General features: G+C 41.2%; 1 protein-coding gene across 2 annotated transcripts; it reads left to right on the plus strand.

Moving 5' to 3' along the window:
* The first annotated feature begins 16 nt into the window (after positions 1–16).
* Positions 17–22,011, plus strand: dysf (dysferlin, limb girdle muscular dystrophy 2B (autosomal recessive)). 2 transcript variants are annotated; one of them, XM_077742077.1, is made up of 57 exons: positions 17–208; positions 2,526–2,581; positions 2,649–2,740; positions 2,801–2,906; positions 2,969–3,092; positions 4,057–4,313; positions 4,376–4,504; positions 4,571–4,633; positions 4,697–4,747; positions 4,813–4,843; positions 4,917–5,032; positions 5,098–5,224; positions 5,291–5,394; positions 5,459–5,527; positions 5,597–5,640; positions 5,719–5,801; positions 5,946–5,978; positions 6,078–6,193; positions 6,273–6,386; positions 6,451–6,628; positions 6,695–6,819; positions 6,882–6,988; positions 7,061–7,256; positions 7,325–7,471; positions 7,534–7,665; positions 7,738–7,904; positions 7,974–8,088; positions 8,154–8,259; positions 8,316–8,458; positions 8,533–8,706; positions 8,775–8,859; positions 8,922–8,999; positions 9,256–9,437; positions 9,501–9,641; positions 10,900–10,929; positions 10,997–11,026; positions 11,088–11,129; positions 11,208–11,307; positions 11,427–11,590; positions 11,786–11,966; positions 12,098–12,171; positions 12,391–12,450; positions 15,214–15,312; positions 15,374–15,502; positions 15,573–15,728; positions 15,799–15,890; positions 16,599–16,769; positions 16,870–17,012; positions 17,075–17,214; positions 17,279–17,367; positions 17,471–17,566; positions 18,376–18,517; positions 18,582–18,681; positions 20,157–20,329; positions 20,403–20,512; positions 20,578–20,725; positions 21,555–22,011. In XM_077742077.1, the coding sequence occupies exons 1-57, from the start codon at positions 121–123 to the stop codon at positions 21,609–21,611; spliced, it is 6,405 nt and encodes a 2,134-aa protein (XP_077598203.1). In that variant the 5' UTR covers positions 17–120; the 3' UTR covers positions 21,612–22,011. The 2 variants fall into 2 exon arrangements, with proteins under 2 accessions (XP_077598203.1, XP_077598204.1); XM_077742078.1 differs by lacking the exon at positions 12,391–12,450.
* The last annotated feature ends 1,780 nt before the right edge of the window (positions 22,012–23,791 follow it).

Genomic DNA, 23,791 nt, shown 5'->3' on the forward strand with positions numbered 1-23,791 from the left:
GTGTGTGTGTGCTTACTGGCTGCAGTGAGTCAGCTTCAAGCTGCAGCTAACGTAGCAGCCTATCATTTTCTCCCTCATTGTTATTAAATAATTATCTCGCAGAATAATATTTGGCAGATCATGCTACGAGTCTTCATCCTCTGCGCGGAACGCCTGCGAACCCCAGATGACGACATCAGCGACGCCTACTGCACCGTCTTACATTCAGGTAAAGGGAGTGGTCCGGATAGTCGGGGGAAGGGGGAGTGGGATGTAGATGTACATAATCATGGTATGCTCAAAAAGTGCTATTTATGTGTGTTTTTATTATTGCTTTTAGCTCTAAGCCACTCCCCCTAGGAAACAGCTGTGAGGCTATTATTGGAAAAGGTTTTGGTGTCCCCCCCCCCCGAAGGTGCTGTGTACTTGTTGGTAGTTTCATTTTTTGATACAAATATGGAAAGAGGGGAGTTAAAACTGCGCCCGAGTTTTAGTTGACTTGCTTATAGTATTTTCTCACATATAAGCCGTATTTGTTACTGAAAAATATGATGACTGAGTTAAGGGTACGGCTTATATGCGCACAAATTAGACTTGACATGCACATGAATAAATAGATCGTAAATAAGTTAATAAATAAATAACTATAAATATGTTTGGCTAAAATATACATATAGATACATATACAAACATAAATATACATATAGATACTTATACATACATATACAAACATAAATATACATATCGATACATATACATACATTTAAATATACATATATATACATAAATATATAGGTACATGTAGATATAAATACATATAAATATACATATACATAGATATAGATGTACATAAAGATATAAATACATATAAATATACATATAGATACATAAACACATATAAATATACATATAGATACATAAACACATAAATATACATATAGATACATAAAATACATATAAATATACATATATACATAAAATACATATAAATATACATATATATACATAAAATACATATAAATATATAAAATATATATAAATATACATATAGATACATATACATACATATAAATATATATAAAATAAATATAAATATATATACATACATATAAATATACATATAGATACATAAAATACATATAAATATACATATATATATATACATAGAATACATATAAATATACATATATATACATAAAATACATATAAATATATAAAATATATATAAATATACATATAGATACATATACATACATAAATATACATATAGATGCATATACATACATAAATATACATATAGATACATATACATACATAAATATACATATAGATACATATACATACATTTAACTATACATATAGATACATATACATACATATTAATATACATATATATACATACATATGCAAATTCATTAAATATAAACTTTAAGGGGCATAACCGGAGTGTATTTCAGTTTTTTTTCATTGTTATATTATTGGAGTAGATTAGATGACTTTATCCATCACGTATTTGGGAAATGTCATTATCACAGTCGCAAAAGGATGATTATATAGACACAGAACAAGACATTTTAGACACAAATGTAGTTTTTTTGTTAAAACCCAGAGTTTTATTGGCCCTTTTTTGGGGGGGAGAGCCTTGGAAAAAAACTATTTGGACATCCTCAGAGTACATGCATGTCCGGATGAAATCAATAAATAAGAAGGGATGGCGACTCTGCAGTTAGCAGGAGACAGGCGAGGAAGAGAGAACAGGAAATGTTGGGATTTCCTCTGGGTGTGAGGTGTTCCGGATATGTTCAATTGTTACCCACTTTTCCTCAGAGTCGAACCCAGTCCTGCGGAGAAGCCGCTTTGGTGAGGACTGGTCTCCTTTTGCGTTGCGGTTTACAAGCAAGACACGGATATTTTGGATTGGGAACGCCAACAAGAGTTTAGTGGTTTAGTTTTTAGTCTTTGGCAAAGTCTGTAGGGAATGTAACCGACAACCTTAGGGGTTTCTACCATGTTGCGTTGTGTTGTTCAACGGGCCAATCATCTGAGACACTCGGACCCTTTGGTTGGTGTCATCTTTCGAGGTAAGAAAAGAACGGCTACTTAAAAAAAATGTCTTATTTTATAAGTATTGTGAACACGGCTCTGAAAGTTCGATTCCCATAAGTTACCGTCCGATTCCTCTATTAACTTCCTGCCTTTGTGCAAACGCTATTTCCTGGAATCGGGCACGCCGGTGAAGAACACCTTCATCGGTCAACCTCGGTCCGAATTTGAAAGGTACAGGAAAGCGGAAAAAAAGCGGGTACGCCGTCTATTCTCGGCTCGCATCCGCTTTCGGAGACGTCAAGTCAGAACGTCTGGGAGATGGAGACCATGTGACCCCTCTTGACCCCCCTTTGAGGAAGGGTGGAGGTGTTTTGTTAAGATAGAGTCTGAAAACAGAGGTGTACTTACGCGTGTCCTTTGGTATAAAAACAGGAAAACAAAGTAGAAGATACTTTTCCGTGTACTTTTATACCATGATGTCCTCACTTTACTTCCCACAGGGTCCAAGAAGAAGACTAAGGTCATCAAGAACAACCCCAATCCGGTTTGGAATGAGGTATGTTGGTAAAATCATCGTCCAATCGGTTTTTACCGTTTTAATTAAAACGTTTTTATGTCTTCAGGGGTTCGAATGGGACCTGAAGGGAGTTCCTTTGGACCCGGGGGCCGAGATCCACTGTGTCGTTAAGGACCATGAAAAGATGGGGAGGAACAGGTGATTACTGTTGATGCTAGAGTCGAAAATGGCCAGATTTTTACAGATTTTTGTGTGCAGGTTTTTGGGTGAAAGTCGTCTTGCCGTTCGAGACCTCCTCAGTTCTCCCGGCCTGGCTGCATGCTTCACTGTCCCTCTGCTGGACGCCAAAAGGAACAACACAGGAGTAAGAGGCTTCCGCAAAATCCGACATTATGCATCAAAAACTTATATTTCCTTTTGTTCCAGGCTACGCTTACGCTGCAGGTTTCTTACATCCCCCCACTCGGATCGGCACCCATCTTCCAATCCCCATCCCTGCCAGACCCCATACCGCACTGCAACCCAAATGTGGAGATGGACACTGTCACAAGTAAGTGTGACTGGACGATTGGTCACTGGTGTTTTGTTCGCCGGTCAAATGGTGACGGAGAGTTTACTGTTGAAACTAGCTCTCAAAATTATATTCAAGGGAGGGAGTTTAATATCTAAGTAGTGTTTAATATCTAAGTAGTGTTTAATATCTAAGGACTGTTTAATATCTAAGTACTGTTTAATATCTAAGTACTGTTTAATATCCAAGTACTGTTTATTATCTAAATACTGTTGAAATCAGCTCTCAAAATTATATTCATGAGAGTTTAATCTAAATATCTACTGTTTTCAACAGTACATAGATATTAAACAGTACTTAGATATTAAACAGTACTTAGATATTAAACAGTACTTAGATATTAGACAGTGCTTAGATATTAAACAGTACTTAGATATTAAACATTACTTGGAATATTAAACAGTACTTGGATATTAATCAGTACTTGGATATTAATCAGTACTTAGATATTAAACAGTACTTAGATATTAAACAGTACTTGGAATTTAAACAGTACTTGGATATTAAACAGTACTTGGATATTAAACAGTACTTGGATATTAAACAGTACTTAGATATTAAACAGTACTTGGAATTTAAACAGTACTTGGATATTAAACAGTACTTAGATATTAAACAGTACTTAGATATTAAACAGTACTTAGATATTACACAGTACTTAGATATTAAACAGTAGTTAGATATTAAACAGTACTTGGAATTTAAACAGTACTTGGAATTTAAACAGTACTTGGATATTAAACAGTACTTGGATATTAAACAGTACTTAGATATTAAACAGTACTTAGATATTAAACAGTACTTAGATATTAAACAGTACTTAGATAGTAAACAGTACTTAGATATTAAACAGTATTTAGATATTAAACACTACTTAGATATTAATCTGTACGCAGAAGACACAGTCTGCCCGTTGGAAAATGTAACTTGTTTTTCGGCGCAGTGATCTCCCTGGACACTTTGGGCGAGGAGGACACAGAGAGCATGATCATGCTGGAGGTCCCAGAGGATCAGGGTGCAGAAGATGGACGCTCCCTGGTCTTGGTTGGCCCTCAGGGTCCTCAGGGCCAGGAATCACCCGCAGCCCAGCTTCCTAAACGCTCCCCGCCATCTTACAACGCCCATGGAGGTTTAAAGAGGAGACGGCGAGGCGCTAGTAGTCAACCCAAACCACTGGCTAACAAACCTCAGGACATTCAGGTGTAGTAAGGCAAGGTGAGTTCTACATGGCTTGTCTTCTTATCTTTTTCTCACCTGGGCAGGTTCGCGTCAGGGTGATAGAAGCTCGACAACTCCCGGGGGTCAACATCAACCCGGTCGTCAAGGTTACAGTAGCTGGGCAGAGTAGGCGGACCCGCATTCGTAGGGGAAACAACCCAACTTTTGACGAGGTTGAAGAAAAAATATATCCATGGAGTCCATATTTGATGAATATTGATGATATTTCCCATGCACAGATGTTCTTCCTGAACTACTTTGAGACACCATCTGACTTGTTTGATGACACCATCTTCATGACGGTGAGTGTTAGCCTTGTCCCCGCCTTCCCGTCTCTTTGACAGGGTTCTCGTTTGTCCATGCAGGTGTGCGATTCGCGGTCACTCCGGACAGACGCCGTTATCGGCGAATTCAAGGTGAGGCTTTGTGGTTTCGCCACGAGAGAGCTATTTTGACAATTTAATTCATTTTGTACCCACAGTTGGACTTGGGCACCGTCTACAGCCAGCACCGTGAGTCCCTAGGGTCCCCGTCCCCATCCTTGTTGTCTTCCCCTGTCAAAGACATCATCCGTCTCTTTCCTAGGACATTGCTACTTGAGGAAATGGCTACTACTTTGTGACCCTGATGACCTATCTGCCGGGGTTAAGGGTTACCTCAAAGTCAGCTTATGGGTTTTAGCCGCCGGAGACGAGCCGCCGGTGAGAATTCCTTTAGTTCCTTTTCAAAATTGGACATGTTGATGATTCTTTTGGGATTTTCCAAGGCGGACAAACAAGATGGCGTAGAGGAAAAGGAGGACATCGAGGGGAATTTGCTGAAACCCGCCGGTTTGTCCCTCAGAGCAGCAGCTTTCAATTTGAGGGTCTTCAGAGCTGAAGACCTTCCTCAAAGTGAGTCCAGGACGCCATGGGGTGGTCGTTAGCATGCTAGGAGTTGACCTGTCCTCCATGGCGCAGTGGACGATGCCTTCATGGACGGGGTGAGGCAGATTTTCGGATTTGACAGCAATAGGAAGAACTTGGTGGACCCGTTGGTGGAGATCCATTTTGCTGGGAAAACAGTATGTTTATACCCCCATGCGGGTAAAATTACACATTTTAAATGTTTTTTGGGATGGTTTTCAGGTGTGTACAAAGGTTTTGGAGAAAAACGCCAATCCACAATGGCACCAGAGTCTCACAATGCCAATTCGGGTAAGATGTCCATTTTATAGGTGAAATGGGATGAGATTTTGAACAAACTTTTATTGTATTTTTATTCAGTTTCCGTCCATGTGTGAGAAGATGAGGATCCGTCTTCTGGACTGGTGGACTTGTCTTAACTGCTTTTATAGTTTTTTTTTATATCTTTGGCGTATATAAATGATCTATTCCTTTCCCAACAGGGACCGAGCCAGTCACAACGATGTCATAGGCACCGCCCACTTATGTATGTCCAAGATCTCCGCACCTGGAGGCGAGATTGAGGGTGCGTTGTCCAATTTTTTTTATCCAAACACTCTGAATCTGTCACTTTTTCACCTTTCCACACTTGTTTGAGACTTTGGAAAACTTAGCGTCTTCTTACTCTTTTATTTTGGATGTCTGTCCTTCCTTGCAACTTCCTGTTCAGACGACTTGACCCCAAGGAGCATGACCTCTGGCAGTATGTCTTCTGGTCTTTTTCTTCTTCTCTTGCTTATTCCTTTTGGTTTTCGTCCGAGAAACCTGTCCTTTAAGTTTCCGTCCATGTGTTTATTCGTAGTGGACGACACACTTGGATTCCTACCCACGTTTGGTCCATGTTTTGTCAACTTATACGGCAGTCCCAGAGAGTTCAGCACCTTCAACGACCCTCATGGAGCGTTGAACCTCGGAAAAGTAACGTATCAAGCCTTAACATCATCCATTACTCGAAGTTTAAGGTCACATGACAAGGTGGTTTTCTTCTGCCTATCAGGGGGAAGGTGCTGCCTACCGAGGTCGGGTTTTACTGGAGCTCACCACAAAGCTAGTAGACAAACCAGAGTCCAAAATTGAAGACATTGCATCGGACGATCTGCTTGTTGTTGAGGTTTGACAAACCCTGGGTCAAGTAGTCACTGATTTCCTACCCAAAACCCCTTAAAACTCAGCAGAAGTTCCTGAGGAAGAGGAAGTTCTCCCTCTTTGTGGCCTTCTACTCCGCTACACTCCTCCAAGACGTTGACGACGCGGTCCAGTTTGAGGTCAGCATCGGGAACTACGGGAATAAGTTTGACTACAGTTGTCTTCCCCTGGCTTCTACCACGCAATTCAGCCGGGCTGTGTTTGACGGTAGGTGACATAGGGTCCGCCCCGTCCTTCAGACCTGACCAATCGTCATTCCGAGTGTCATTTCAGGTTGTCACTACTACTACCTCCCATGGGGAAACGTCAAGCCGGTTGTTGTTCTATCCTCGGCATGGGAAGATATTTCTCCAAGGATTGAGGCACTCAATGTGCTTTTAGCTATGTTAGACCGACTGGTGAGTTTCTAGCACTCGCGTTTTTGCGGCAAAACTTGTGTGATGGCGTCCATGTTTTCCAGGAGTCCAACCTGGAACGAGTTCGTCTGGAAATGAAGGCAAGAAGTGACATGGATGAACTGGAACTGCGAGTAGTGGAGTTGTTGGATCAGGTGATCTCAGACTGCAGGTAAGCTGCCTTTCCCTACGTTCGTTAAGGGCCCGGCTTCAAACTATCGTCAAAGAAAGGTTGTGTATCCAGTCAGGAGCTGCCATCTCTTGAACACTGGCCATGTGCGACCCCTCTGGACCGCTCGCTACGACATATCCGTGCTCTACACCTACGGCAGATCACGGTAGCGGCGTTAGCCCTCAAGCACGGACCGGCGACTGAGCTTTCGTCCGTCATGGAGCAGGCGGAGGACTGGGCTAGCCGGTTGAGGACTTTGGCAGAGGAAGTATGTATGGGAAGAACACAGGGAAAGATGGAGGTCGGATAAGAGAAGCTAATGTTGTTTTTTCACAGCCTCAGAACAGTCTCCCGGATATTGTGATCTGGATGCTACAGGGCGAGCGAAGGGTGGCGTACTACCGTATACCGGCCCATACCGTCTTCTACTCGGAACGCCACAGTGGCAAACACTGTGGACTTCTGCAGACCGTCTTCCTTAAAGTGAGAATATACCATGTTGTATTTTACCTGTTGCTGAACAGTGACAAACTGTGTGTATGCAGTATCCACAAGGGGGCGGCGGGGAAGCTAAACTTCCCGGTCAACTCAGAGTCAAAGTGTGGTTCGGATTGGCTGTTGATGACAAACACTTCAATCCGTTTGCGGAGGGAAAACTGTCCGTGTTTGCAGAGACGGTAAGATTGGTCGCCAGCATATTACAATTTTAATTTTTTTCCGAACATCTTTCGTTGTTTCTTTCCGGGCAGTATGAGAATCAGACCCGACTCGCCCTGGTGGGAAACTGGGGTACCACAGGTCTTACTTGCCCCAAATTCAGTGACGTGACTGGACGTGTGAAACTCCCCAAAGAGAGTTTTAAACCCTCACCTGGCTGGACTTGGGCTGGGGACTGGTATATCAGTCCAGAAAGGACGTAAGCAGCAAATCCAATGTGATACATCGGAAATATTGTTATTAATAATATAATTACAATTTATGACAGACTCCTGTTTGATGCGGACGCTGGTCACATGACCTACACGGAGGAAGTCTTTGAAAACCAGATGAGGTTACCTGGTGGACAGTGGATCGGCATGCCTGAGGGATATACCGATGTGGTAGTACTTATTGGCAAGGCAGTTCTCCATCTGTAGACCAGTTCTTGAGACTGTTCTTTTTACAGAACGGGGAAAAGGCTGTCCCAAAAGACGACGTGGAGTGTCCTCCAGGCTGGGTGTGGGAGGACCCAGAATGGTGCGAAGACCTCAACAGGGGCGTGGACGATCAAGGTTTGTCATGGAAGTCAAAATATCAAGTCCAGTTATCACATGACTCGTCTTTACAGGGTGGGAGTACGGCATTACCGTACCGCCAGACCGCCGGCCCAAGTCATGGGTACCGGCGGAAAAGATGTACCACACCAACCGGCGTAGACGATGGTTGCGTATGAGGAGGCGGGACCGGCAGAAGATGGAAGCCCTGAGAAAGGTGACTGGTGTTTTTTTATTTTAAAACTACAGGGCTGGTGCAAATCCTACTAAATGTACTGCTTGGCTTTGCAGCAGCGCCCTGACGAGTCGGCATGGGAAGGCTGGGAGTACTCCTCCCTATTTGGCTGGAGGTTCCACCTGAAGCCAAAGAAGACGGACAGCTTCCGGAGACGTAGGTGGAGGTGTCGTATGGAGCCCCTGGAGAAGACAGGCCCGGCAGCCATCTTTGCTCTGGAGTGTTCTTTGGTGAGACGCAATAGCGCCTGGATTAAGCCAGCAATCCTTTAACCCCATGTCCCATCTCGGGTCAACAGAGCAGTATAGAAGACAAACATGAAGACAAATCCGTCACCACTACCTTCGGAGTTAACCGACCCACGATTTCCTGCTTTTTTGATCGTGAGTTTGAGTTAAATGCCGGGTGGTCTTCATTTTCTGATGATGTTCTTGTCTATACTTAGGTGGGACCCGATACCACCTGCGTTGCTACCTGTATCAAGCTCGGGACCTGCTGGCCATGGACAAGGACAGCTTTTCTGGTATTTCACTGGCCACAAGAGGGCATTCCCTATCTTTGGGAGTTAAATAAAAACAACAATTAGGTGATTATTTCACTGGCCACTAGAGAGCAGTGTCTATCTTCAGGAGTTAAGTCCAGATGATAGTAAGACACCATTAAAAGATATTCCCTATTCACCGATTGGAACAGAACCGATAAACCACGATAAACAAGGTATTACTGATTTTTGTTTACGTTTAAGTCGAATAAGAAGGTTTTTTGTTTCTAAATTTCAGACCCCTACGCCATCGTGTCTTTCCTCCATCAATCCCAGAAGACGGTAACCATACGAAACACCCTTAACCCCACCTGGGACCAGACCCTCATCTTCTACGATGTGGAGATTTTCGGAGACCCTCAAGCCACCGCCGCCGGCCCCCCGAATGTGGTGGTGGAGCTTTATGACCAGGATACCTACGTGAGTGGCCAGAACGCAGTTGAAAGAAGAAGTTAAACATAATTGGGCCGTTCAACCATGCAGGGAGCGGATGAGTTCATGGGTCGCTGCGTATGCTCGCCCTCATTGGGCCACTCGCCCCGTCTGGCCTGGTTCCCGATCCGCTTCGCCGAGAAGGACGCTGGGGAATTGTTGGCGGCGTTTGAGCTCATACGCCGGGACACGGTTGGTAGTCGTTTCGGGCATACACAAACATGCACACATATACACACATATATACACATAAACACATATACCCACATATATACATATGTATACACATGTATACACATGTATACACATGTATACACATGTATACACATGTATACACATGTATACACATGTATACACATGTATACACATGTATACACATGTATACACATGTATACACATGTATACACATGTATACACATGTATACACATGTATACACATGTATACACATGTATACACATGTATACACATGTATACACATGTATACACATGTATACACATGTATACACATGTATACACATGTATACACATGTATACACATGTATACACATGTATACACATGTATACACATGTATACACATGTATACACATGTATACACATGTATACACATGTATACACATGTATACACATGTATACACATGTATACACATGTATACACATGTATACACATGTATACACATGTATACACATGTATACACATGTATACACATGTATACACATGTATACACATGTATACACATGTATACACATGTATACACATGTATACACATGTATACACATGTATACACATGTATACACATGTATACACAAATGTACACGTATATACACAAATGTACACGTATATACCCCTATATACACCTATATTCACCTATGTACATATATATATACACATATATACACCTATATACACCTATATACATATATATACACATATATACACGTATATACATGTATATACATGTATATACACACATATACACATATATACACATATAAACACATACACACATATATACACACATATATGCACATTTTTACACATATACACATATATACACACATATACACACAAATACACACATATATACACATACACACAAATACACACATATATACACATGTATACACATGTATACACATATATACACAAATATACACATATATACATATATATACACATATATACACATGTATACACATGTATACACATATATACACAAATATACACATATATACACGTATATACACCTATATACACCTATATACACCTATATACACGTATATACACGTACATACACGTCCCTCAAGCTATGTGCAAGAAGACATCAATAATCGAATACCGATAAATATCCAATCCAAAACTAATTGTACATCCACAACATGCAATCGTTAATAACTTAAACACTTTAGCATGTCACATCTTCATTAAAAAAATGTTCTTCTTTCTCCAGCCGGCCGTTCACCACGTTCCAGGATTGGAGGTGTGTCCTCGTCTTTTACCTATACTCTACTTTTTACAGATTGTGATTGTGTTTTTTTTATGTTTAGGCCGACTTTAGGAGCGGGGTCCTGGATGAGGTCAGTACCCCAAGTTTCTAAAGATAAATTGGATAGAAACACATTGTTTTTGTTTGGCTAGTTGATGTTCCCGGGATTCCACTGCGACAGCGTACAACCATGGGTACAGTTTCCTCAAAAATACAGTTTTTTTTCTTGTGGGACTTGGTGAATGTTTAATAAATTTGCGTTCTCTTGGCAGGGAGAGGAATCGGACCTTCCATGCCTTCCCCCTCAGAGGGAGCCTAATGTCTACGTGGTGCCTCGTGGGATTAAACCAGTTCTGCAGAGAACTGCTATCGAAGAAAGTCTTTTTAAATTCTATTTTTAAAAGCCACTTTTCTACTAAAAGCATCCTTTATCTTGGGGTCTTGGGAAAAACTGGGTTTTAAGACCTATAGGTAAACCAATTCCCATGTATAGGTATTGGCGTGGGGTGTTCGGAACCTAAAAAGCTTCCAGTTGGCCAGCGTTACTTCTCCCAGCCTGCAGGTGGAGTGTGCGGGCATCACGATCCAAAGCTGCGTCATCCGCAATGTAAAGAAGAAGGCCAACTTTGACGTCAATACCCTTTTTCTCGATGTGGTAAGGCCTTTGTTTTATTACCCAGCATTTTCCCGGTGTTGTCTACGATCTATTTTCCACTTTAATTTACTTTATTATACGTTTTTCTTTCGGTAAGAAGTTTAAGGCCTTGACTAGACGTCAATTAGTGTCCAAAAAATAATGTGATAGCTAAGTTTTCCTTCCGTATGTCATTCGGTTTTTCGTTTTTGACAGAATTTGCCAATGGAAGAGCTCTACATGCCCCCCCTGGTGGTCAAGGTTATTGATAATCGTCAGTTTGGCAGGAAGCCGGTTGTGGGCCAGTGTACCATTCGGTCCTTGGAGGGGTACCGCTGCCCCCCAGAGGAGGAGGATGGAGATGCGGCGCATAGTGATCGGTCGGAGGTGGGGAAAGGTGAGGCTAATTATAGATGGAAAAACATGGCTTTCTTTGAAGAGCTCATTTGAATACTTCGGCAAAAGACCTTTTTGGGGCGGCCATATTGGTAGGGGCAATGTTCTGGACTGATCCACTCGTCTGTGTAGGTCCGATGCCCCGTGTGGTCAGCGGCGACGCCTTCATCACCGTTGACGACGAGGAGCCGCTCATCTCGCATCAGGTGGAATCATTTTTACTCGTCTCTGATTGGCTGAAATCTGCTTTGTTCGTTGCTCTGCGATATTAACGAAAAATAACACTTTTTGCTAAGTTATGCTAGCTTATAACTTATTATTATTGTACATTGACGGCAATTTTAATGCAAAGGATGTTTATTAGCTATCTCATTTCTATGCTACTGACCTTGTGTGTGCATGTGTGTGTTTATATATGTGTGTAGCTTGCAGACGGAGGCAATTCCGCTATCATTAACCTCTCCGGCTCTAACTGCAGCCTCCACGTGGGTAACAAACTTTGTTCACATTCATATTAATGCAAAGCCATTTGATTTTATTACCAACACAAGAAGACCAGTGACTGTAGATAAAACAAATGTCAATGAAAAATACGAAAAAGACGAAAAATACGAAAAATGACAAGGAAAAATACGAAAAATAGATTCCGACCAATTTAATATCAGCAAACTAAAAATTTGACGATCCAAATAGTCAATTAATACCATTTTATTCCATTTCATTATAATTAAATTTTAAATATCTACAAAAGAAGAGCAGTGACTGTAAATACAAAAAATTAAAATGAAAAATAAGAAAAATTAAAATCAAAAATACGAAAAATTTAAATGAACAATAGTTTGAGATCCAAATAGTCAATTAATCACATTTTATTCCTTTTTATAATTCCATTTTTAATATCAACAAAAGAAGAACAGTGACTAAATTAGAAAAAATAAAAATACGTAAAATTTAAATGGAAAAATACGAAAACTTAAAATGAGCAAAAATCTGAGATCCAAATAGTCAATTAATAGCATTTTATTCCTTTTTATAATCCCATTTTTATTATTAACAAAAGAACACCAGTGACTGTAAATACGAAAACTTAAAATGAAAAATACGAAAAATTTAAATGCAAAAATACGAAAAAATTAAAATGCAAAAATACGAAAAATCTGAGATCCTAATAGTCAATTAATACCATTTTATCCCTTTTTATACTTCCTTTATTTCTCAACTCTTCCCAAAAAAAAGCTAATCTACATAGCCACTTGCTAACTAGACATCAGGTCATTGTAAGTCTTTTTATCCCCTAGCGTTTATTTCCACGGCGACACTGATGGATGACAGCGGTGAGATGAGACGAAACACGACACGTCGCGCCCTTGCGGTCGCGTCTCGCCCTAAAAAAAAGCGGCGTTCTCGAGACGGGGCCTTCGCGATGCGGTTCTTGTCGAAACCGGATCCCCCTCCACGCAAAACCATGCTCCTCGTAACATTCTTCCATTTTATTTACCCAAGCCAGGTCAATTAGTAGTCTTAACATGACCCGTAGCAGACGAACCCCGTTAGCGCTTACGTTGCACTGGTTTAAGCCCCTCCCCCAGACGGTCCAGTCCGTAATTGAGGGTGATTTCTTTCTCTCTAAACAGAGATATTTGTTTTATTAAGAGTGCGATATTGAAGCCAGCCAAATTAAAGGCTTGCTTTTCTGCCGGGTTGCGGCCAAAGTCAACATGGCGTCTACACCGCAGACACCGAGCCACGGGCGCATTACGGTGGGACAAAGTCAATATAGCAGAAGCACCCGCGTTTAAAAAAAAAAAAGGCAACCCGAAGAGCCAGGACTAATAAGTCGTGGCGGCAGAAAAAACTTTTAAAAAATGGGACGCTTCTTTCATGGGCTTGCCATGATGATGATGATGATGATGATGACGACCAGATTACCGGTCGTCTCGGGTTCACTTTCGGAACTTGGAAGGCTTTCAGAGGATCGTCTGTCGACGACGTCATTTCGCTCACTCGCGTTGATAGCGTCAATATCGCTTTCGTTGACTCACGTTGACTCCAAAAATTGAGTCAGTAAGAATTCCCTGATTTTTAGGGTTTAGTTTACTACTATTACTAATATTACCAATAATAATACTTATACTTACTACTACAACAACAACAGTAACTACTACTACTGGTACTACAACTACAACAACAACAGCAACTACTATTACCAATAATAATACTAATACTGGTACTACTACTACAACAACAACAGCAACTACTATTACCAATAATAATACTAAAACTGGTACTACTACTACAACAACAACAAAAACTACTACTACAACAACAGCCACTACTACTACTACTGGTACTACTACTACAACAACAACAAAAACTACTACTACAACAACAGCCACTACTAATACTACTGGTACTACTACTACAACAACAACAAAAACTACTACTACTACTACTACTACAACAACAGCCACTACTACTACTGGTACTACTACTACAACAACAGCAACTACTACTATTACTGGTACTACTACTATAACAACAGCAATTACTACTACTACTGGTACTATTACTACAACAACTGCAACTACTACGACTACTGGTACTACTACAACAACAGCAACTACTACTATTACTGGTACTACTACTATAACAACAGCAATTACTACTACTACTACTGGTACTATTACTACAACAACTGCAACTACTACTACTACTGGTACTACTACTACAACAACAGCCGAACACAATTGTAGCGCCCACACAAAGCAAAAACTGGTGCATGAGATTTTCAACCTTCCTCAAAAAGGGGCGGAGCTTGGCACCCACTACCGAATCCACCGAAAAAGACCGACTTTTAGTCAACTTGACGACGCTTTGGGAAAATGAGTCCCCGAAAAAAAAGGAAAACCTGCGCAACATAAAAATCCAAAAGGGCTCGTATCCAAACCACAAAAAGCCGTCAGTCAACATTTGTAGAGAATGGAAGACGGCGAATGCGGCCTCACATGACTCATGGCCGCCACGCTCGTGCTTTACAAGCTTGACTTTCACGCCAGCGCGAATTCCAGAACAAAGAGTCTTCTTGTTTTCTCCAAGAGCAAACTTTTCATGTGGTTTGAGTAGAAACTCCTAGAAACGTGTTAACAAGCAACTTAAAACGTGTTTAATCTTCTACTTTGGGTCTGCTCCGACACCCCCGGGTGTGCCCATTTCCACAACTGACCTCTGATTGCGCCTCCCTCTGCCAGGAGGAGGAGCTAATGGACTGGTGGAGCAAATTATTCGCCTCTACGGGACAAACTGACAAGTGCGGGATCTACCTGGATCAGAGTTCGGACACCCTACAGGTTGTACTCCATTTTTCTGGTCCACGTATCCACTGTATTGAATCATGGCGTTTTTCTGCAGGTCTATGACAGAGAACTGGAGAAAGTGGAGGTCTTCAGGGGTCTCGGGGATTTCTGCCAAACCTTCAAGCTACGCCGAGGAAAGACGAAAACGGAAGGTGAAGATGATTCGGTTGTAGGCGAATTCAAGGTGAATCTCGAGTGTCCAAACAGCCACACCATGGTAGAGCGGTAAAACCATTTTGGGTTTTGCCGATTAGGGAATGTTTAAGATTTACGCCCTACCGGAAGACCGCTCGGACCCTGCGCCACCACGAAAGTTCAGAAAACTCCCTCCCAACGGGGTGGAGGAGTGTCTAGTCCGAGTCTATGTGGTCCAGGCTCAGGGACTTCAGCCCAAAGACGCCAATGGCAAGGTTTGCTTTTTCAAACCGCCTAAAAAGCTAAACCTACCTGGTATTTACTGTCCTTCTTGGGGTGTCGTAGTGCGATCCCTATGTAAAAATCACCCTCGGGAAGAGAACCATCAACGATCAAGAAAACTACACCCCCTGCACTCTGGAACCCGTCTTTGGAAAGTAAGTCCGACAACAGCAACTACTACTACTACTACTACTACAACTACAACAACAGCAACTACTACTACTACTACTACTACTGGTGCTACTACTACAACAACAGCAACTACTACCACTACTGGTACTACTACTACAACAACAGCAACTACTACTACTCCTGGTACTACTACTACAACAACAGCAACTACTACTACTCCTGGTACTACTACTACAACAACAGCAACTACTACCACTACTGGTACTACTACTACAACAACAGCAACTACTACTACTCCTGGTACTACTACTACAACAACAGCCACTACTACTGCTACTACTACTACAACAACAGCAACTACTACCACGACTACTCCTACTACTATGACTACTCCTAGAACTACTACTACTACGACTACTCCTACTACTACTATGACTACTCCTAGTACTACTAAAACTACTCCTACTACTACTACAAATACTCCTCCTACAACTACTCCTGCTACTACTACTACGAATACTCCTCCTACAACTACTCCTGCTACTACTACTACGAATACTCCTCCTACTACTACAACAACTACGACTAGTACCACTACTATTACTACTATTGCTGCTGCTGCTGCTGCTGCTACTACTGCTGCTGCAGCTACGACTACTACTATCACTACCACTACTACTACTACAAGTACTTCTACTATTACCCTTCGAACGCTCTGTTTTCTTCTCCAGGATGTTCGAGTTGAGCTGTTCCCTCCCCCAGGACAAAGATCTACGGGTTTCGTTGTACGACCACGACGTCCTGACCAAAGACGAGAAGATCGGCGAGACGGTCATTGACTTGGAGAACCGCTTGCTGTCCAAATTTGGAGCCGGTTGCGGTCTACCACAGTCGTACTGTGTGTAAGTGTTTGCCAGGATTTGATAGGAATGGGAATTAGGGTGATCCAGGTGTCCATTTTGAGTTCCAAAATGAGTTAAATATTTATCCACTGTTGATAAGCTCTGGCCTGAACCGATGGCGGGACCAGCTCACCCCGAGACAACTACTATCCAGCGTATGTGAACAGCAGAACCTAGCCAAGCCGGTCTACCATCGAGAAACAGTCCTCTTCCGAGGGGTCCAGTATTTTGCCTCCGATCTAGGTTAGATTCTGGACATCCCACCGTGACAATTTTTCATTTTTAAACGGACTTTTGATTCTTAGCTGACAGGCATCAGTGTCAACACCACCTGGGCCCGGTTGAAGAACGCCTTGCACTCCACATTTTGCGGCAAATGGGTCGAGTACCGGAACACGTGGAGACCCGACCCCTGTACAACCCCCTACAGCCCGATATTGAGCAGGTACAACCCATTTTGTGTCTTCCTTGTGTCCTCCATTGGCTTCTCACTGTCTTTCTTCCCTCAGGGACGCCTGATGATGTGGGTGGACGTTTTTCCCAAGTCTCTAGGACCACCTGGACCACCGTTTAACATCACACCCCGCAAGGCCAAGAAGTAAGACATTCAGTGTTTATAGATTATTCGTTATTATTCTGGACCAAAACAATCCAAAACTCTGGAATGAACAGAACTCTTATTTGGGATTCTAACCATGCAGGTTCTTGTTGCGTTGCATCATTTTTAACACCAGTGATGTCATCCTGGATGACATCAGCATCAGCGGCGAGAAGATGAGTGACATCTACGTAAAAGGGTATTTTTAAGTTTAAACCCTAACCTTAAAATTGTCTTAAAAACCCTTAGAATTTTGCAATTTCTCGCATATAAGCCCCACCCCTTGATTCATAATGTTCACCTCCATATTAATGGTTTTAATAGGGAGTACAAATGTTTTACTTTGAAGGGAAAATCTTAAGTAAAAGGGTGTCTATAGTGGTGTAGTTTACACCAATTTTCAGGGTGCAATAACAGCATGAGATACACATTACGCTTATATTTTTACAATACTTTTTTATCAGCCTTAGCAACTATTAGGGTGTACTAACATGGTAAACACTACAAATGTATCAAGGCTACTCAAGTCTGGCCAATCAGAATACATTTAACAACCAGTAATAGTTAAGATAGCGGTGTTTTATCCATTTAGCTTTTCTCTATTTTGAAATAAATGACCATATCGGCTGAATTTTCTTGCAATATGGCGTTTTATCTTTGTCACCTTGCAGTTTTCTGGATATCAAGTCTAATTTATGCGCCTATAAGACGTACCCTTGATTCAGTCATCATTTTTTGGGGTACAAATACGGTATATATGCAAGAAAATATGCCAATACCCCAATGACACGTAATGTGTATCTCATGCTATTATTACACCATTAGAATTGGTGGAAACATGTACCGTATTTTCACGACTATAAGGCGCACCCTCAATGAATGACATTTTTTCCATATATAAGGCGCACTGGATTATAAGACTCACTGTCTATTTAGGAGAAAATTTAAGACTTTTAAGTGCGCCTTATAGTCGTGAAAATACGGTAACTTCCAATGTCTTTTCCTCAGCTGGTTGGACGGTCACGAACACAACAAGCAGAAGACAGATGTCCACTACCGCTCATTGGACGGCGAAGCTAATTTCAACTATAGATTGGTTTTCCCGTTTCTCTACTTTCCAGCTGAGCAACTTTGTGTAGTGGACAAAAAGGTAAACAAAAGAATGACATTTTACAGTGAATTTTCATAACAGTTTTTTTAAACTCCGCCCACAGGATCATTTCTGGAATCTAGGGAGAAGTGAAACTAAACTACCGCCCAGATTGACCATTCAGGTGTGGGACAACGACAAGTTCTCCTTCGACGACTACCTTGGTATTAACCACCGAAACGTTAGTTTTTTGAGGTTTGAAAGTTTTGGCGAGCTAGCTAGTTAGCTAACACACGATAGCCTCGGTTTTTGGTCTTCTGGGAACCGGTTTATTCTTGTTTGAAGTCAGGGAAGAAAATGAGGAATCCAGATTGCGATCTGTCACCATGTCGCTCCGTTTTATTGGACCGGTCCTCAAAGCATTTCTTCCATTCCGTCCCGTCTCCAACTCGTCAACGAGACGAGACCGCCGCCTTCCTCTACTCGGTTTGCGAGGGTCAGACATTTTCCGAATGTGGAGAACTCGGCGAATCCTGGAAAAACACTTCCAGAGGACACGGCGTCTCCCTCCGCTCGTTCATCACGCCGCAATGCCTCCATATTTAACGTCAACTCTGATCAAAACGCGCTAACGTTCACCTCGGGATCCCTCAAAGGTTCGCCAAATACGGAAAAAAGGGGGCTTGACGCTGATCTCATTTTCCTTCGTAATCCATAAAATCATCAGAAACAGCTTTGACCTTTTTGGGAGGGAGACGCGTTTCCAAGTCGGGACGCATTAAACGTCTCGCCGCTCGCCGGTCATCACGCAAATTCCTGTGGCTGGCGAAGGGGCGGACAAAAAAAATTTAGTAGTAAAGCAAGTATCAGTAAAATAACGGACAACAAAATAAGCACCTGCTAATGTTACAAAAATATATATTTTTTAGATAGCTGAAGCCTAACAAACGCAATATAACAAGTTGTTTAGTTTACTACTATTACTACTATTACCAATAAAAAACGAATACTGCTACAACTATTACTACTATTACCAATAAAAAACTAATACTGCTACAACTATTACTACTATTACCAATAAAAAACTAATACTGCAACAACTATTACCAATAATAATACTAATACTGCAACAACTATTACCAATAATAATACTAATACTGCTACTACTACGACTACAACAACAGCAACTACTACTGGTACTACTAATACAACAACAGCAACTACTACTACTACTACTACTGGTGCTACTACTACAACAACAGCAACTACTACTACTACTGGTACTACTAATACAACAACAGCAACTACTACTACTGGTGCTACTACTACAACAACAGAAACTACTACTAGTAGTTGTACTACTATTACAACAAAAGCAACCACTACTACTACAACAACAGCAACTACTACTAGTAGTGGTACTACTAATACAACAACAGCAACTACTACTATGACTACTACTATGACTACAACTACTCCTACTACTCCTACTACTACTAGTACTACTAATATTACTACTATTACTACTATCACTACCACTACTACTTCTACTACTTCTTGTACATATACTATTCCAACTACTACTACAACAACAACTTCTACTACTAATATTACTGCTACTACTACTACTATTACTACTGCTGCTGCTGCAACTACTACTACTACAATAACAACTTCTAAACTAAACATGCCTTGCCAGGTCACCTGGTGATGGACCTGAACCGCATGATTCGCCCGGGCAAGTCACCCGAAAAGTGCGACCTTCGTTTGCTGGACCAACCGGCCGAAATGCGGGTGTCCCTATTCGAGCAGAAGACCGTCAAGGGTTGGTGGCCCTGCGTCCGAGACCAGGACGGACAAAAACTACTAGCGGTAAGAAGACCACCATGTAAAACTGACCTTAAACGTGGGAAAACTTCTAAAAAACTGTATGGTGGTCCTACAGGGGAAGGTAGAGATGTCTCTGGAGGTGGTGACGGAACAAGAAGATGAAGAAAGACCGGCAGGACTTGGACGAGATGAACCCAACATGAATCCTCACCTGGAGGAACCTCGGTAAGTGAAAAACTATGAAGTACACAATTCAAAAATATTGAAGTAAAACTATATGCTGTCCACAGGCGTCCCGAGACCTCCTTCTTGTGGTTTTCGTCCCCTTACAAGACCTTGCGCTTCATCCTGTGGAGACGATTCAAGTGCTTCATTCTACTCTTCTTTGTCCTCTTCTTCGTACTTCTCTTCCTTGGGGTCTTCTTGTACTCCTTCCCGGTGAGTTTTGTCCAATATAAATGTTTTTTGTTATTCTTAGGATGGAAACGAATGTGTATTTTAGTTTAAAGCAAGGGTGTTAGACTCGGGTTGGTTCCTGGACCATTTTTGATATAATATTTAGATTTTTTTTAAATAAATGGATTAAAAGAACTGGATTAAAAGCCCTTAAAATTAAGTTTTTTTTATAGAACTAAAATAATTTTTATTTGAGCTTTTTTAAAATATATTTTTAGATTTTACAAAAAGATTTTGGAACTAAAAACATAGAAAAATTGATTTAAAAATGACAATTATTAATTTAAAAAAGGGGGAAAATCAGGAAATTTAATATACATTTTAGACATAATATTTAGATATTTTTTTTTTTATAAATGGATTAAAAGAACTGGATTAAAAGCCCTGAAAATTCATATTTTTATAGATCTAAAACAAAGTTTATTTTTGCTTTTTTAAAATATATTTTTGGCCTTTCCAAAATGATTTTTGAACTAAAAACACAGAAAAAATCCTAAAACAGAAAGTCGGCACGTGATTAACTTTCCCGGACCGCACAAAATGATGCTGGGGCCCAGATTTGGCCCCCACTCCACCACTTTGAAACCTATCTTAAACCTTTTCCTAATATGAACGGCTACAAAGAAAAAAAATCTGACTTTACCGAAAAATATCTAAGCCAGTATCTGAATTTGACGTGTCTTTTGGAAGCTAAATAACAAAATAAAAAATGGTTATTTTGGACTAAAACCCAATTGAGCATGACATCAATTAGCAACCCAATGAAAGTGCTAGCCAACATAAGCTAACAGAAATCCAATTGTCTTTGCAGAACTATGCCGCCATGAAGATGGTGGGCCCATTTGGACCAGCCCGAGTACCCGAATAAGACTTCTTCCACCACAAAGATGGCCGACCACACTCATCTTCAAGTCCCGTGCTTCCTCGTTAATGCTTTTTTCTGAACACTCCTGCCCGCCGCCATTTTCTTGAATAGCAGAAAAGATGGAAAGGCAGTCTGCGAACTCGACCCCAGTGGAAAAGTTGACTTAATCGCCCCCGGCGGTAGTGAGCGAGCCTTGTAAACAAAAGTCTCATTGAGCGCGTAAATGCTGGAAAGACTTTTGGTACCGTGCCGACTCGCCAGGCTCGGAACCGGTTTCGGATTCTGGCCTCTGCCTTTCTTCCATTTTTGTTTCCCTTTAAGAATGGTTTTCATTTGAAATGTATCTAACGTGCCTTCAAGCTACTTGAGGTACTGTCATTTTCACACTATAAGTGGCACCTTAGTAGTATTAAAAATTGCACAATGGAATGGAAAAAATGCATTTTTTGTGGTGTGTTTTATTTCTTTTTAACTCCAAGTAATAGTAACACAACGGACAACAAAATATTACTACTGCTGCTGCTACTACTACTACTACTAATACTATTACTACTGCTGCTGCTACTACTACTACTAATACTATTACTACTGCTGCTGCTACTACTACTACTAGTAATACTATTACTACTGCTGCTACCACTACTACTACTACTACTACTATTACTACTGCTGCTGCTACTACTACTATGACTACTATTAATACTACTACTGCTACTACAACTTCTACTACTACTGTCACTACACTACCACTACTACTACTATTACTACTGTCACTACACTACTCCTACTATTACTACTGCTACTACTACTATTACTACTGTCACTACACTACTATTACTACTGCTGCTACTACTACTACTACTGCTGCTACTACTACTACTACTACTACTACTGCTGCTACTAATACTACACTATTATTACTATCACTACCACTACTACTACACACTACCACTACTTATAGTACTATCACTACCACTACTACTACTCACTACCACTACTTATAGTACTATCACTACCACTACTTATAGTACTATCACTACCACTACTACTACTCACTACCACTACTTATAGTACTATCACTACCACTACTTATAGTACTATCACTACCACTACTTATAGTACTATCACTACCACTACTACTACTCACTACCACTACTTATAGTACTATCACTACCACTACTACTACACACTACCACTACTACTACACACTACCACTACATATAATACTATCACTACTACTACTGCTGCTGTTGCTACTACTACTATTACTGCTGCTGTTGCTACTACTACTACTACCAATACTTATAGTACTATCACTACCACTACTACTACACACTACCACTACATATAGTACTATCACTACCACTACTACTACTGCTGCTGTTGCTACTACTACTACTACTACTGCTGTTGCTACTACTACTACTGCTGCTGCTACCATTTAGATTTGAAGATGATAGACATCCAATCACACGGCTTTTACGAACTAAACACACACTTGAAGGAAAGCGCCACGTGCGCTTTACTGCACAGAAGCCAAATTTTGGGTGACCTTATCTTAACCGCGTTATCAATAAACGTGGAGTGGACAGCACGGGGCTCCCGTTTCCAACGTGACCCGCCGACGAACCCGGAGTGATTTGTGTCCGGAGCGCGCCGCGCTTGAAATGAGGCTTCCCCTCTCGGCCTTTTTTTCCCCTTCATGCCTGGCGCTACGCATCCGGCCTCATCCTCGGCCGCTCGCTTGGTCTCGTTTCGGGTTTCGTCTTCGTCCTCGGGGCGTTGTTACGGCCATCGTGAACTGCGGGTGAACCGCTGACCGCGCTGCGTGGGTGGCCCGTGGCGGAAGTCCGCCTCGTTCTTTCGTCTCACCTATGAACTCCTGTATTATTTGTTTTTATTCTTATATTTTGATTTCACGGGGTGTCGTCATTATACTAAAAAAAATGCTTGTCAAGTTGAAAAATGGATGCAAAGACCTGTTTTCTACTGGAGAACTGAGATTTTTGCAGTTCTCGCGTATAATTGTATTTTTAACATAAATAAATTGAAGGTACGGCTTATATGGGCACAAATTAGACTACTACTACTGCTACTACTACAACAACAAAAATAACAACTACTACTACTACTGCTACTACTACAACAACAAAAATAACAACTACTACTACTACTGCTACTAC

The sequence above is a fragment of the Stigmatopora nigra genome, chromosome 20 (genome assembly GCF_051989575.1).
Source record: "Stigmatopora nigra isolate UIUO_SnigA chromosome 20, RoL_Snig_1.1, whole genome shotgun sequence".
Taxonomy (NCBI): Eukaryota; Metazoa; Chordata; class Actinopteri; order Syngnathiformes; family Syngnathidae; genus Stigmatopora; species Stigmatopora nigra.